This window comes from Dipodomys spectabilis, unplaced genomic scaffold (genome assembly GCF_019054845.1).
Source record: "Dipodomys spectabilis isolate Male_0828 unplaced genomic scaffold, ASM1905484v1 ptg000289l, whole genome shotgun sequence".
NCBI lineage: Eukaryota > Metazoa > Chordata > Mammalia > Rodentia > Heteromyidae > Dipodomys > Dipodomys spectabilis.
In genome coordinates, this window is record NW_024870966.1 from 7079546 (window position 1) to 7096789 (window position 17244).

The following is a 17244-nucleotide window of genomic DNA, read 5'->3' on the forward strand; positions in this document are numbered from 1 at the left end:
AGTCCCTGCATGCATGTCTGCATGGACCCAGACCTGGATCCCATCTGAAAAAGAAGCAGTTACAATTATATGGGCAAGATAATGAGTACATTTCTTATCAAGCATTGTTGCCTCTTCCTTTGTTTCCCCTTCCCATCCCTTCTCATCCTCTCCCCCCTCCCCCACCAACGTTGTAAAGTTCATTTTTCAACATAATGTCTTGTTAATCTCATTGTTGCAATGGGTCCAACTGTATCCCTATTTAAACGATTTGTTTTTTTCCCTTCCCCTCCACAAATTATACCAACATCAAATACAGTGGAAGCAGGGGTTATACTGTGGGGGAGGGACATACAAAGCAACAAAGAAATCATCTTAAAAATATGTTAGAAACAATTGCATCAAAGCAAAAACATTTGAATACTTGTCTTGGGGTTCATTTTGCCTAACATCACCTTATCTGACCTTTTCTGCTTGACTCAGACATATACTAGTTATTGCAAATAAGGGAAACCATGGGACCTATGTTTCTTTGGGCCTGGCTTACTTCACTTAATATAATTTTTTCCAATCTTTCCATTTCCTAACAAATGGGCAATGTCATTCTTTCTGATGGAGGCATAGAATTCCATTGTGTATATATACCACATATTCTTGATCCATTCATCTACTGAGGGGCATCTGGGTTGGTTCCACAGCTTAGCTATGGTAAATAATGCTGCAATGAACATAGTCGTGCTGGTAGCTCTTTAATCTGTAGTGGACATTCCATTGTTCACGCAACATAAAGCAGTGGGTGCTTGGTGACTCAGTCATGTTCCCCTAGTACTTCCCTGCAGCCATGGGCACACCACAGCCCTCATGCTGGTGGGATCATCACTGAGAGTGCTGAGATATTATTTTATGGGCACTCTCAGCCTGAGGACTCTTTTCCCAGTCTGGTTCATACAGGGCTAGGGCCAGAATTCGCAGTCTTAGATTCTGTTTGGGTCATAAAGAGCACAAAATTGAATGTAATGCAGATGTCTTAAGTTCCGCAAATCAGTGCTGAGGCCCAGCTCCCACAGTGTCCCTCTGAGAGTTACGCTTTAGGCCTGGCACCTGGCCGGCCCTGGGGGGGAAGGCGGGGGAGGATATCAGGAGGGTCGAGGGGCTGAGCGGACAAGAACTCCAGGAGTGCCTGAGCAGTGTGATCACTGACGTAAGAAACGCAAAGTTTTATATAGAAATAGGATTTGAGATGAGTGTGCTCTAGCTGTGAGAGGTTTTGAAGTGCTGGGAGAGAGCAAACCTCAGCCCGGGCAGAAAATAGAAGCCATTCCTTCCATCAGAAAGGAGGATGAGGGTCGTATGATCTCACAATGAATGACAGAAAGCTCAGGAGAGAAGGATTAAAAATAAAGAGCACAAAAGGGGGAAGGTGTGGAATGGGAGCTTGTAACTGCTGGCGAAGGAGAGCTGGAAATGAAGCCTCGCTCTCAGCCTTTGGTGCAGATTCTCTTTGTTACGTCGCTCTGAGTTGTCAGCTGAAAATATCCTCATTACCGACCACATCCTAGGATCTGGGGCACATTAAAATGTCAGATGCTGGTGCATTTTTCTGAACGTGTCCCCTGCTTACTTTCTATACTTATTTATCATTTCTTTTCAGAGAGATGAGCCATGGAGGCAGTGCCATTTTGAGCTAATGAAATGAACAAAGGCTGCCTCATCTTAGTGGGTCATTGTGAGTCTTCATAATGCTTGATAGTCACGTCTTCCCTCGGGCCTGGAATCTAGAATTCTAGCAGCATTTTTTTCAGGTGCCAGATTTCACGTGGCAAGTAGCTGCCATGTTTCCACTCTGTAGGCCTTGTTAGGTGTAACTCAGGCTCTGTCTTGATGCACCATCTGTGATTAAGATGTGAAGTGTTTAGAGGCGTTTGCATGAAGAAGCAGAATTGTGATATATGTGCGTCTGCTCAGCTACAAGACATCTTGCTGTAAGATGTAGAAACTGCCATTGGTTAGAATCTGGTAACCCACCTTTCTTCGTGAGTGCATGTACACAGGGCCTTGTTAGTGTCTGCCTGTCTTACTGTGGTTCCAAAGGTCTGTCTCCAGTGGTGAGTGGTATTCAATGGACATCACTGGGAGGTACTGGGAGGTAAATGTAGATTCTTTTTTTTTTCTTTCTTTCTATTTTTCTTGGTTCTGGGGCTTGAATTCAGGGCCTAGGTGCTATCTCTGAGCTCTTTTTGCTCAAGACTAGCATTCTACCACTTGAACCACAGCTCCACTTCCAGTATTCTGGTGGTTCACTGGAAATAAGGGTCGCATGGCTGCCCAGGCTGGCTTTTACTATCACCTCGGATCTCAGCCTCCTGAGTAGGTAGGATTACAGGTATGAGCCACCAACACCTGACTAGATGTAGATTCTTAACTTATGTAATGTGTCTTTCGTTACCTTTAAATACAGGTGGCTGGTGGCTATTGTCTTGGACACCTGAGGGCTGGAATGCCACAGAAGTTTCTTTGGCTCTTGCTGAAGTTAGACCCAGCACGCTTCAAGTCATGTTTATGATGTTTCTCTGCTTATTCTCAAATTGTTTTATTTTTGTACTAGTAGTGGGGTTTGAACTCAGGACCTGAGTGTTGTCCCTTAGCTTTTTCTCTCAAGTCTGGCACTCTGCCATTTGAGCCACAATTGTACTTCCAGTTTTTTGGGGGTTAATTGGAGATGGGGGTCTCACAGCCTTTCCTGCCTGGGCTGGTTTCGAATGTGAAACCTCAGATCTCACCTCCTGAGTACCAGGATTACAGCTGTTACTGCTTTATTTAAATGATGTTATAGCGGGTAAGAAGTCATGTATTTGGCCTGTACCTTGTTTTTATTGAAGGCAGATTACTTCCAAATAATAGAAGCAGGTTTTAGTCACCAAGTGTCAAAAGCATAGGAAATGTGGTCCTTAGAAAAGCCAAAAATGTGCAGGAGAGAGTGAGACGATTATCAGAGTTGATGGTTCTAACCCATATGGGTCTGTTTCACCGTGTTTGATACAGGCTGAAGAACTTTGGGTTATTAATGTATTTGCGGAACAGACTTCCTAAAACTGTTGTGGCTTCTTTTTTCAGAATTTCTACAAAGAAATTGAGAGAGAAGAAATGTACATAAGGTAAGCTGCTGCAGCTGCTGTTTACTGTAATTGCTGTTGGTGAGAACCTGCTAAGAAATGTTTTAGTTTGCAGATCATCATGACATCTCTGAGATCTTGTTTGCTGGGGTGCTCAGATGCACTCTGGTCCTTGTTTAAGCTTGTCCGTACCAACAGAATTTTGGGAGAGGCAGAGGGTCTCACAATTAGCCAACTCAAAATCCAAACTGTCTGATTATTTCAGAAGGTTTTTGTACCGTTTGGCCAACTCCTATGGTGCTCTTGAAGAAAGATAACATGATAAATTTTAATGTTTCACAGTAAGTCAGAAGATCAAATGTGAAATCCAGTTATAAATTTATGAGAAATAGACAATGTAATTTCTCAGTTCACTCTTCCTTAGCTGACACTCTCTTCCCTTGTTTTCTGTGTCTTTCTCCCTCAAAAGAGGAAAAATGCTTTGCCTTGACCGAGGGACTCTGCCCCTCATTGGCCTTTTTATTCCCTGTGATGCCCAGCGCATAATTCAGACTGAGAGTCCTCGTCTGGCAGGCAGAGGCCCTGGGTTAGACTCCCGACATGTATCAGTAGAAGGGAGGTACTTGGGTGAAGCCTCTTTCTTTCTTGGACACTTGGGCCCTATGTCAATAATTAGCCAGATTGTCACTTTAAATAATGGAAGGGCATTACACCATGTGGCATTAGTGTTTTCTGTGTACTTCTGAAGATATGTGTAATTGTGTATTTTTTATTCTATTTCTGTTTTGCTTCTTTAAGAGTATAACATATGAATATAATAAACCAGGGAACCATCAGTTTGCTTCTGTCATGGAAAATGTAGTTTGCTTTGTATGATAAGCAACCTTCCTTTCTTCATGGCAGAAAAACTCTTCCGATCACACACTCTGTGATGGCTGGAACTCTTTATTCTTGTGGGTTTGGATTTTGTGGATTTTTGAGATTGTGTAATCTCATTTCAAGTGTTTTGAGTAAAAAGTTGGAAAAGATGAAAGGAATAAGGACCTTTCTTAAAGTATAATTCTACCATGTGTGTCATATTCATTTTTGACCTAAAGAGAAGGTTAATGGAGGGCTTAACATTTAAAAATATATATAATTGCATTTGCATGTGTGTTATGTATGTATGTATCTGTGTTATTGCATTTACTCTTGTAGATTTTTGGTGAGTTCTGCACCAAAAGTTTTCAAGACATTGTGAATTATGAACACTGTAAAAAGAAGGTATAGATATGAGTTACTGTAGAACGTCGAATTTAGCTCCTGCAATCTTCGGCACAAATTACTTTGTGACATTTTAAGAATGTACCTGTATTTCATCATCTCAGGTATTTGTACAAGCTCTGTGACTTACACAAAGAGTGCGATAACTACACCGAAGCGGCCTACACCTTGCTCCTCCATGCGAAGCTTCTGAAGGTAGTAAAAAGTTCTGTATATGTCTATCAATTTCTTGTTTAGATGCTAAGATTATTCAAAATTTTACCTTTCTGTGACAAATTTTAGTAGACCTGCCGAAGAAGGTTTTATAGATATTGACTAGTGGCAGTGAAATAGGCAGAAATACTTAGGAAGTGCTTTGATTGCAGACTTGGCCCTACAGAATGAGATTTAACAAGATGTCAAAGTGTCACAAATACCTGTCACTAGGCTATGAAGTGGCAGCAGGCTGGAGGTTGTACCCTAAGACTCAGGAAGCATGGGGAGCAGCACTGAGAAGAAGGAATGACCCTGGCACGGTGGCTAACTGATAGAATGAGTCACACCACTGAATATTCTTGCAGTGAGAATGGAGGCCAGATCATGACATTTCTGTCAAGCTGTTCTCTCTGAGACCTCTTTAGTGTTTGCTGTCTTAGCCTCTAAAAGAACATTGCTCATGAGCATTGATCTAACACAACATCTTTCAGCTCTTAGGATTTCTTTTATTATGCAGATAGATTTAGACATAGGTTTTTCTGTTTAATACTGATATGTTCATGTTCTCTCCAATGTCCAGCCTCAGCATGGTTAGTAATACAGAGTCAGTCTTTAATAATAAGTAGACTAGGTGGGTGGGTAGATGGATGAAGAGACGGGTGGATGATAGACAGATGATTGGTTAGTGGGTGGATAGATGACTGGATGGATGGATAGATGACTGGATGGATGGATGGATGATGGATGGATGGATGGATGGATGGATATGGAGATGGATGGAGTGTGGAGATGGATAGATGGATATCATGGGATGGTGGTTGGGTGGGTGGAGAGATGTATGGATGAGCGTGTGTGAATGTAGGGGTGGAAATGGGTATATGTGGAAATGGGTAGATGATAAGTGAGTGGCTGTGGGAAGGAATAGGTAAATGAATCTAGAAATGGATGGGGAAATTGCTCAGACAGGCTTTAGTTTTAGAATTTATCATGTCAGCAAGTCATTAGATTATCTTTCTCCTGATAGCCTTTTGAAAATTCAAAAAAGAAATCTGAACTGGCTAAAACAAAGACTAGAACTTAGTTGAGTGATCTTCTCCGAGGAATCTTATTTGCAAATCTAGGCCAGGCTCCTAGACATCACAGGCAGGATCAAAAGAAGCCAAAGAAAATGACATTAAAATAGGCTGAAGTGATGTCTGTTGAGTAATGGGAGTTAAGGAGCTCAGCACTAGGAGGTAAAACTCCATCAAGTCTGCCCTAGCCTTCCTGATTCTTAAATCCACTGTAGCTTCTGTAGCATAAATACACACCTGCTGCTCTATAGTACTCGACTGAGGTAGTTTACCTCCGTGTCAAAGCGAGAGGGCTCAGTGTGGACTAAACAAAACATTGGATTTCTCTGGACCTCTCTATCCATCTTCCTCCAGGCAAGCGGGCTGAGGGCCTCAAAGTCATCTAAAGCCCTTCCAAGCCAGCATGTCTGAGGATAGAGATTTCTAAGGGCTTGTATCTGATGAGAGCCATGGCACTATGAATTCTGATAGCCCTCATTTATTAGAAACCTGAATTTTAGTTACAAGATGTTTTTGTAACTGTGAAGATCTTTTTTTTTAACACTATGGAGATTAAAATAGGTTGACAAACTGCTCATTCAGTCTTCCTCTCAGAGAACATAAACTTTTATATGTTCATGAGAATGTAGACCATGTATACGTGCATAAACATATCATTTGCTTAATCACTGGATTTATGGGGCACAGATGGCTCGTCACAGATTGTCTGACTGCCCAAATCAATAGGCCCAGTTATCTTTTTGCTGGGCTCCGACTTCTTCAGGTAAATGGTGGATATTATGTAATCTCCCACCCCGTTCTTTAAACTGTTACATTTTGTAATTTTTCCTAAATATATTTTAATATTGCTATAAATATGAATTTAAGCTGGTTGACTAAGCAGCAACATGATTTGTATTCTTATAAAAACCAAGCCTCTAGCTCCTTTTGGCACTAACAGTTATTGAGATAGGATGTCCACTCCCTGCCTGGAGTTCAATCCACCCATTTAAGGCTTTGCATCATAGCTGGAATGATGGGCATATACACCCATGCTCAGCTTCTTTCTGTTGAGAGGGAGCCTCACAGATTGTTCTAGAACTGTGATCCCACCATCCTCAGGCTCCCACATAGCTTGGGATAACAAGCTGGTATCACTGTACCCAGCTTTGACCCAGGCTGGCATCAAACCACAGACCTCCTGTTCTCAGCTTCCAAGTCACTGGGATTGCAGGTGTGAACTATGTACAGGTGCTCCACTGACCTATATCCTGTAGCTAAAAATCCTCCATAGAATCGTCTATGCCCAGCCAGAATACTTATAGTCAATAAACAAGGGCCCCCAGACAGAGGTGCTGCCCTGCATTCTCAGACCTCCACAGATTGTTGACATGAGCCCCACACCCTGTCCCTGGAATCCCCACTCATGGAGTGGAGAGTTCGTTCTGATTCTGACCCACGGGAAGCCCCCCAACCAGCACCAGTCTCTGGGGCCTTCCCCCCATCAGGACTCCTCCCCCTCAACCTCCCCTTCCCCAGTCCCCGTCAGACCCCACCCACTGCCAGGGCCCTGCTCACTCCTTGCTTTTGCCTTCAGTGGTCGGAAGATGTGTGCGCGGCTCACCTCACTCAGCGGGACGGGTACCAGGCGACCACGCAGGGGCAGCTGAAAGAGCAGCTCTACCAGGAGATCATCCACTACTTTGACAAGGGCAAGGTAAAGAGAGGGGGAGAGAGGAAAGAGAAAACCTATGAGTTTTCTTGCTTACTTTTATGCGTGCCTCCTACAGCACTGTAAACCCGTCTTTTTAGCGCATGACGTTTGCAGAGGCAGAAATGTGTTACAAATTGAGTACTGAAATGTTTTATGCATACGTGTTGCTCTAGCCTGCACTTCCAAGTAGGGGTTTCTTTCTTTTTCTTTTTTGTTTTTTGGAATCAATAGCCTTTTGTAGACGCTCTGGATGGCAAGGGCTACAGAAACAGAGCATTCTTACCCCTCTGTGCTGGAGCAGTGGGTGTGGCAGTGGTTTGGATGTGTCTTTGTGTGTTTCGTGTCATGGCATTGTTTTGTTGTCACAGAAAAAATTAACCTTCCACAGGTGTTCTCAACCCTGGTCACCCACATTCTTGTGCTTTAGACACACTGGCTTTAGAAGTCCCTCAAATCTGACACCACCACTGTGGCATCAGCTCCCTCTGGGACTGGATTGTCCACTCACCTCAGGGCTGATTCGGGTCACTTGAGGGAGATGACAGTGGACTCCAGGAAGGAGCCTATGTTCTATTCCCTGGGCTGCTGTAACAGAGGACCAGAGGCATGCAGCTTTCAGGAGCAGAAATTCATTCTCCCGAAGTGCAGGAAGCTCTGAGCCTGAAATCAAATGTCAGCAGGGCTGTGGGCAGAGCATGCTCTGGGCCCTTGGCTTGTGTCCACTGTGGCTGTCTTGCCGTCCTTGGCCCTTGTCTCCTGGCTGGCTCATCACGAAGTCTCTCCCAGCTACATCTCTGTGTCCATATTTCCTCTTTACTTACCATTGAATCAAGGCCCACTCTATGCTAGTTTGATTTAATCACGACCCAAGACCTGGTTTTCAGAGAAGGTGGCATTTATAGGGGTTGGGACTCGGTATCGGGGGGACACACGGCGACCCACAGCAGCACTTGTCCCGTTCACATAAACCAGACCCCGTTAGGAGCAATCACTGTGGCACCAGCTGGGGATTTCCCTGTGTCTGACGTGAGCGTTCCCCTATCTTCTGTCTCCCTTGGTCCTTAACACAGGAAAAGTCGAGAATCCTCACAGGAGCCTGTGTCCTGAGTGACACTTACAAAGAAGGGTCAGCATGCCATGTGGACTCTGCCCAGCCTAGCCATGGTGCAGCAGATACCTCCCTTCACAGCACACAGGGCTGGCTACTGGCCGCGTTGTCAGGAGGGTCTGCTGCTCTGAGCTTTCCTTTGTTCTCCTTAAGCACCAAGAAAGCTGTCAGTCTAGCCCCTGACCGGGCACTGCCAGGAAATGGATGCTCGCTCTGGGTCCTCTGGGACCGTCACAGGTAGTCAGTTACACCATAGGCAAGAGATAGTGAAATGTCAGGAGGTTAAGTGAAGGCCTGACAGGCATAATACTTGTACCCCCGTGTCATTTCTTAGCCTGTGAACTAGCTCTCAGAGTTGGGTAGTTTGGGGGAGAACGTGGAGGGAGCTGGGGGGATCCCTGTGGCTAGCCCCTACATTGTAGGATAAGGAAGAAGAACACAAAGCAGAGAGGGAGATGGACAGGCAGAAACAGACCTGTAAGCTGAAAGAATCAAGAAAATGTAAAATCATTTAAAAAAACAAGTTGGAGGGTTCTTTTATACCTAGGGGTTTTATTATGAAAATTTAGGATTATATCCCTAAGCAATGAATTTGTGTTGACCTTAAGTCTGTCACAATCTCATTTTTTTTTTCAATTTCCTGGCTTTATGAAGATGAGTCACACTGACTCCTGGAGAGGTAAATGTCTGCCCACCTTGGGTGGTGAGAGGCTCTGAGATCTGCAGCCATTCCACGCAATTCTGCCCTATTCACTCACAGACAGTATAGCTCTCTAAACAAAGGCATGCTGCTAGATGCAGCCCATCCTGCACCCACTGAGGAGCTCTGGCCCCAGTCCTGAACTGGTGCTCATCTGCTCCCTGGGCTGTCAATCTTGTTTCCAGTAAGCAATGGCCTTGGGATCACAGCTCCAATGGCTTCTAAGAGGCCAGACCTCAGGTGTGCTCTTCCCTTCCTTTCCACATGCCTCTCGCCTGGAAGGAGGGATCAAGCCTACCTCTCAGCCCTCTCATCGTTCACGACATGCTGCCTCTTCTACCCACGCTCTCTGATCTAGCACCCTGGACTTTCTCAGGTCTTCCCCGGACTCGGGTGCTTCCTTCGTGTTTGCTGTCCTGTTGTGGTGTGAGACCTGTCACACCTCCTTGTCTTGTTTCCACAGCATTCATTGCTGCCCAGTTGGAATGTACATAATGGGAAAGACCACCATCTCTCAGGCAGTCCACACACTCATCGGTGTGTATGTGTGTGAATCTTGCCCCCTGACTCAGACTCTAAGCTTCTGAGAAGGATAAAGGGCTTCTAGCCTCTTCTCTTCTCGTTCCCCATCCCCTGTGAAGAGCTGCTAAGGTCCCCTGCCACGCTGCCTCTTAACTACATGTGCCGTGAGCATGCGCAGTCTCATGCTGACTTGCCTTCAGCACCATGTCGCAGTAAAGGTTGTAGATTGGACAAAGACAGAGTCTTACAAGCTGGCCCTTACTGCCTAGTGTCCTATAAGCCTGTTAATAATAGCCATCTTCAGTCCAAATGATTGCAACAACTTACTGAGTGAGGGAGCAGGCAGGCTGGCATGCAGAGATCGCCGCACAGACAGAATTTACTGGCTTAATGGAAGGCCCGGGCTCCTCCAGGCTCATATCTGAGCAGACGCCCCTGGACCCAGAGCAGTTATACCTCAGGAAGCATCTCCTCGCTTTAATTTTAGACCTGGAAATTTTAAGAAATAGAATGCAGTTTTGACCTTTTTTAAAAGTATATTAGAGTAGGGACCTTAATAGCGTGGTTGAACGTAGAGATCAATGAATTGTAAACAAGACTATGAAATGGAACTGTTAGCTCAGTGTGACAGCTCCCTGACTCGGTTCAGCTCCATGGATACAGCTTCGCTGTGGGCTGTGGGAGTCCTGGTGTAGTGAAGGAAGTCTTCACTAAGTACTTACTGCTTGGAAACAATAGACATTCTCAAGCTAATTTGCCCTTTGAAAGGGAGGCAGTTCCTGCAGACCTGGCCACTCTAGGGCCATAGCAGGGGGCAGATCCAGAGGCCCCCACGCCATGGCTGCATCTCCAGGTGCATGCTGGGAAGCCCAGGAGCTAGGAAGAGGTGGGATTTGGAAGATACTAAAGTTTCCCTCCCTTCTGCTTCTTTATGCTGGACACTCTGGCCCTTGAATTATGTTCTGTTATTTTTCTGTATTTCTTCTGCACGAAAGCATTCTCCTATTCTTGCTTTCCCACTGGTCTTTTTTTTTAAACAAAGTTGTGAATGTCTTTCAGTGTAGCTCTTGGTCTCTTAATCCTTTTTCTTTCTCACCATAAAACGTCATTCCCATCTGCCTCCCTTTTCATTCTTGAACGTTTCCTCCTTCCTGGGCTCATAATTACTACTTGCAGCCTCCCCGGTCCGCTCTCACCACCCACTGCAGCACCCCCCCCCTTCCCCGCCCCTGAAAGCCTTCTGTTGAGCTTTACCAGGGCGGCAAGTGTTCTTTTTCTGAAGGTGCTCTCAATTGTCTGTCTTATTGTGTCTGGTGGAGGCCTAGTCATTTTCAATAAAGCCCTTAATCCAAGTACTTCACTGAAAATTACCAGGCTTCTCTTTGGAGGTGAGAAAGGAAAATAGCAGCTGCACCAAGAGGAGAATTTAGCCCAAGCTGACAGCCAGTCATGGTCCACACTACACCACCTCTGCAGCCAGGCCCCACCTCGCTGTGTGCAGACAGAGGCCGCGCAGCCATTCCAGCCACACGGATGTGCGAAGCCCTGCTACTATCTTCAACTGGGGCTCTGTTCTCTTTTCCCTTAAAATAACCCTCCTCTGACAAAGTTCACACTTCTGCCTTGCACCAAATTTGAAAAACCATGCAGCTTGCTGGCATCATTTTGTGAACTAAATATAGGGGTTGGGGAACAAGTTTCCCTGTTTGATGGCATGGTTGGCTCTCTTTCCTAAGTATTAGGGGCTGAAGTGTTCTCATCCTTTGCATTTCCCTTGGAGGATGCAGTTTGTCATTAAATGAGCTCAGGTCTGCTTCATAGAATGCTCTTCCAAATGAATGCCCAGCATTCCTATAACGTTTAGTCAGAATGCCTTCCACTAGCCAGAATTTGGCCTGAATATTATTATTATCAATTATTATGGAGGTTTATTTATTATGGATTTTTTATTAGAAAATAATCATGTTTTTTCAAGGCCTGAGAAAGTCACATTTTAAAGTCAGGAAAGCCACCCATGAGGCTCTAGGAGCAGCTACAAGTTTCTCCTTGCTCACATTGTGACCAGGGCCACCCTGCACCCTGAACTATAGAGACAAACAGCGGCCTCCCTGGAGGCTTTGCGTCCAGCCATTGCCCGGCCCTTGTACCGCAGGTAAAAGCTCCCCCACGTCTGTTATAAGGGTGCAGAGACAGCATGTCCCCTCCTTCTGGAGCTGGGGGAGAGGAGGCTTCACAGAGCTGGTTCTTCACAATAAGCAAATGAACAAAAGGAGTGACATCACCTGGGCCAGTGGGTGGCATCTCAGCCGTGTCCCACGTCCACAAGCTCTGCAAATGAGGGCGAAGCAGGAGGCCACAGATGGAAGAGTAGAAAGGACACGCACAGACAGAGGTGGTCGGCGAGGACACTGAGGTCACCTGGGTCCGGTGAGGGTGAGAGAGGGCGGAATGCAAAGTGTGCCCCGTACCCGGTGGACTCCAAACCTGTGTATGGCCTCCATGTGAAGAAGGTGAAGTCACACTGGAACCAGGAGCATCCAAGGTGCCTCTTCCACTGAGTGATTCAGTTTGTTCGGTTTTTTTTGGGTCCGGTCATGGGGCCTGAACTCTGGGCCTGGGCACTGTCCCTCAGCTCTTCAGCTCAAGGCAAGCGCTCTACCACTGAGCCACCTTCCCAGCCCTGTTTGGTTTTTTGTGTGTGTTTTTGAAGTGACTGACTTTGCAGCTAGCTGCAGCTCGGGCGTTAGGACCACATGATAATCTGGGCCTCTAGTCAACTTGGCCACAACCATTGGGACCCTCCTCATAACTTGTAACTGACCTGGGACTGGAAGGATGGCCACTCTCGGCATTGGCTGGGCGTGGCGCTGACTGAACAAGGCCTCCCGCAGGTTTGGGGCCACCTTGCCCTCCCTGGGTCGAAGAGACTTTAACCAGAGCTCTAGATTCTCATACTCCATTGGCATTAATCCACTTCACCATCAGAACTGTGTAGGACTCTGGAAATTCAGAGAGTGATTGAGTAGGTCTAATTTTCCAGTCATTGCCAGGAAAAGACAAATGCACCGTAGATGAATGGCTGAGTGTCAAGCTTCTTTGGTGAGTTACTCGCAGCTAGCAGCAGCTAACAGAGTCACCCACCAGAGGTCTGCATTAGTGGCGAGAGACCATTGTCACCATCTGACCATCCGTAGCTCCTGGAGATCAAGGCCATCCTCTGACCAACCTGGCTAGCCCTAACCTCTGTAAGAAGTCAGTTCCCAATAATACATTCTTGATGGCCACTCTTCCTTGGCCTAAGGAAGGTGTTCCTCAGAAAAGAAAGTTTTCTGTTCAGGGAACTGGGAGAAATGGAACTTCCTGCAACTGAGAAACTCAGAAAGATGGGGAAGATTATCATCTCAAGAAAATGGAACCAATCATCCTCTAGTGAAAAGCAGTAGAGGCCAGGACGTGCCCAGGAAGCCAGTAGCTAACAATTTCCAAAGTGCTGTAAACTGGATTAAGGAGTTCCGATCAGAAAATAATGCTGTCTGCTGATACGAGCTTTTTCATTTGGGGCTGCGTAAACCTGCTAAGCCTATAGCTCTTCTGAGAATGGAGCCCAGCGGTGTTCAGTGGGGAAGGTTAAAGCGATTCTTTCACAGAGATAATCTAAATCCCGATCATATCGAATCTGTTTTCTCTCTGGCACAGAAATATTTTCTAAGGTACTCACATTGGAAATATGAGTTACCCATACTCTTTAGAGCACTGTCCAATTAAAAGTAGATGAAAATCTCCTCCTTGTGAAAGCCTTTAACACACACGGAGAAGAAGGGAATGGGGAATATGTATTTATAGAAAATCTGATAGAAAACACAACCACATAACCTCGGGGCTAGCTGGATAAGATATTTACTCAAGACTTGTATTTCTTTTAAAAACAATTGCTTTTGATATGTATCTAAAGTACCTCGTCTGTCATTTAGGATAAAGACAGATTAAGCTTTTACTCCACAGTGAATTAGAAGCTCTAACATTCTCAGTAGCTAAGAGAATGTACATTAGCTTACAGGAAACTAAAGAAAAAGAAATCCCATAAAGGAGGCCTACCAGGAACAGTAATGTTGTCTTTGAGATGGAATTATGCTAAGAGAAGCATGAATCACTGGAGCTTAAAAGAAAACTTTTGAGTTTTCCTTCCTGGGAATGTGGGCCGGGGCTCTGGAGGAAGATGGGAGAAGGATCTGGGGATCCGATATAGATGTTCAAAGAATGTATGCCAGTGTTGAACCAAAGGGAACATGGGGCACTCTCGGCCACAGGCAGGGCTTCTCTGCCACCTTCTCCCATCCCCAGACACCGGCCTTCTCGCAACTTCAATCTGGGCTTTAATCTTGTTTTTCAAGTATTAAAATATGACTCTTTTCCTTTTTAAAAAAAAAATCAAAAATAGATGAGTAGTTATGGGGAAAAAAAGGATTTCAGTAAAACAGGCTCTTCAGTTCAGTTAATAAATTAGCCTCTCCTAGGGTCCACTCTGAGAAGGAGATACAGACAAGCCTGGGGAAGGCCAGGGTCTGGGGGAGAAGCTGGAAGTGCGGGGACTTGGGCTTCACGATGAAGAACATTGGGGAAGATGGAGCTGGGCGAGGCCAACTCCAACAACATCCAACTCCATCCAACAGCACTTCAGTGTTGGATGCTGTTGGGAGAATTACTTGCCAGCAATGGCGTAATAAAGACCTCACGCGACCAAGTGGATCAAGGCTCAGTCAGGGAACACAGATGAGGTGGAAGCACCTCTTGGCCCGTGCTATAGTCATGGTGGCAGGACGCACCCCCGGGGTCTTCGGTGTCCCAGCCAGGCGTGGAAGCAAAGCTAGGATAGAAATGGGCAGCTCGTGTGAGGGCTGCTGCTGGGATGGTGGCCAAGGAGCCACAGGGTGGGACTCAGAGCCTAGAACAGTTTGCAGGAGGGTGCAAAGCCTTCCTGGTTCCAGGTCATCAACCCTCAGTTCTGTTCGCCGAGCGTGCTGTGCAGGTAGGGTGTAGAGCGGCCTTCCCAGGGGACGGGTGCTTGGCCTCACAAGCACCTCAGAAGGTCATCTTGAGGAGGAATGGTAAAGCGAGTTCAAGTTCTGCTCCCTGACAGAAAGTTGGAAGTCATGGCCGTCCTGGAAGCATAAAGGAGAACCAGTAGCAGCCAGAAAGACTTCCCAGAGGAGCTGGGGGTTCCTTCCAATGCCCGCCCATGTGCTTCCCAAGTGATCCTCTTTGTTTCCCAATGCAAGGGAAATTGAAGCCGACTCTGGAGCAGAGGGCCTCACATGCCAGAAGTTCATCTGCATGTCATGAGGCCAGTTGTGTGGAAATTCCCTTTGACAAGATGTGCCCTGTGGAACTCCTCCTTTTCAAAATGAGGGCAGGACTTCCATCTGCACAGCATGCATGCATGAAGCCAGCTTTTTGCATGCTTCAATCTGGAGGTGAAATAGACCCTGGTCTTTTCTGGCAATTGGTGCTCCGGGATGTGGTATTTATTAAGTGTAATCACAGCTCAGACCCCTTGTTCCCACATAAGTGCCCCCCCTTAGAGCTGCCCTTCACCCTGAAGTAGCTTTTCCCTGGCATTGGAGCACACCAACAGATGGGCCTTGGTAGCCATGCCTGGCAACTGGACACGGGGGCAGGGGGTTAAGGACAGGTCAGCAAGCTGCATCCCCTTAGGCTGAGCCAGCCAGCGTGGGGGGTGGGCAGAGGTTGACCAGTTTAGTCAACAGATGCCAGATCCTGAGCCAGCGGACAAGACCCTCACTCACAAATGCTTTATTTTCCCAGCATCATTCTTCTACGATTTCAATTAATCCGGTGTATTTCTAAATCGCTGCGTCGTGAATGATGTTGTTGCCTTTGTAATCAGACTACATGATTCAGGTTTGTGTCTGGCTTTTTTCTCCTCCTTGTAACTCGCAGATGTGGGAGGAGGCCATCGCCTTGGGCAAGGAACTTGCCGAACAGTATGAAACCGAAATGTTTGATTATGAACAACTCAGTGAACTGCTGGTAGGTCTTTGCTTTTTTTTTTTTTTTTAACTGAACCAAGGCAATGTAGGCTCTCTTTGTTGGAGTTTCTGTTTGGATGCTGGGATCCGCACCACCCCAAGCATTCTCCGGCCTGGTCCTCGGTGGTATCTGCTGACATGATTCTTCTACATCTGCTAGTTGATTATAGCCTGTGAAAATATTCTCTGTATACCCACGTCAGCTCTCACAACCCAACACGGAGTGATCCGTACCAATTGCTGAGCTCTCCTGTGTTAGTGGTCTGGAGGCCCAGGAGGGGTTCTTTGACCCCTTTCTGAGAGGGAGTGTATAGATGAGAGCCAGACCTCTCTTCTGCCACAGAAGCTCTGTAAGTTTCTAATGACTGCTTTTCCAGCCATGTCTCTTTTGTATTCAACAGATCACCATTAGGATGCTGTAATGTTTGTCATTAATTTAGAGCAGAATAATTCCATCCTTTTAAATTATTCTTTAATATACTCCATGCCTGACTCATAGCACTGAAAAAAGCAAAGCACTAAGGGCTCATCATTTCATCAGAAGAGAAAATCCCATCCGGTGTCTCTGGTCATTGAAAACACCTCAAAGTCAAAATTGCTGTTATGTATTCGTTCAGAATTCTGTGCTAAAGTAAGGGAGGATGAGTGAGAATTAATGTCAAAACTACTGGATATTAAACTGAGGTGCAGGTCACTGAACCTCCTCCTACCCCGTGAATATTGCCAAAGCTCAGAAGCCCAGAGGAAGGACCTAGAGGAGTGGATGTTCCTATGCTGTGCTCTATCCTGAAATGCAGGTTGTCTTTTTCTTTCTTCCTTCCAGAAAAAACAGGCTCAGTTTTATGAAAACATCGTCAAAGTGATAAGACCCAAGCCTGACTATTTTGCCGTTGGCTACTACGGACAAGGCTTTCCTACATTCCTTCGGGTAAAAATTTCAATTCTGTTTTTTCCTAGCCAGGGTTGGTCTTCCTCAGGGAGATTCCTACCATTCTGAGGAAGGTTTGGTGCATTGTAGCCACGGCCGTGTGGGTAGCTGAGCTGTGGGCGGATGCCCACTTACCCTGGGAGAGGTGGGTGCTGTTGTACCCATGACCCAAATGACTGGAACACCAGCCAGGCACCCATTTCCCCATGCTCGCAGGAGCCTAGAGGAGGAGTCTGCAAGAAAATGTGCCCTGGCTGCCTCACAAAATTGTTTCCATTCTGTCAAAATACAGTCTTGGATGTCATTGGTTGTGAGAGCACTATTCCTTGTCACTTTCCGTGACATGTTGGTCATTATAAAAGTGATATATACAGAGCAGTTACGGTTACATAAGTCAGCTAAAGCATACACATTTTGGGCTGGGAAGGTGGCTCAGTGGTAGAGCACTTGCCTTGCATGCCTGAGGCTCTGGGTTCGATTCCCCAGCACCACATAAGCAAAAAGAAAAAAGCCGGAAGTGGCGCTATGGCTCAAGTGGTAGAGCGCTAGCCTTGAGCTGAAGAGCTGAGGGACAGCGCCCAGGCCCAGAGTTCAGGCCCCATGACCGGACCCAAAAAAAAAAA

At 46.1% G+C, this 17244-nt stretch overlaps 1 protein-coding gene across 1 annotated transcript in view; it reads left to right on the plus strand.

The window, feature by feature from the left end:
- Dock1 (dedicator of cytokinesis 1) overlaps window positions 1–17244 on the plus strand; it is a 439069-nt gene that overhangs the window by 385083 nt on the left and 36742 nt on the right. The window contains exons 36-40 of the mRNA XM_042701327.1: window positions 3094–3134; window positions 4460–4550; window positions 7200–7319; window positions 15605–15694; window positions 16517–16621. Coding sequence (XP_042557261.1) covers window positions 3094–3134; window positions 4460–4550; window positions 7200–7319; window positions 15605–15694; window positions 16517–16621 — 447 coding nt within the window. The remainder of the gene's footprint in view (window positions 1–3093; window positions 3135–4459; window positions 4551–7199; window positions 7320–15604; window positions 15695–16516; window positions 16622–17244) is intronic.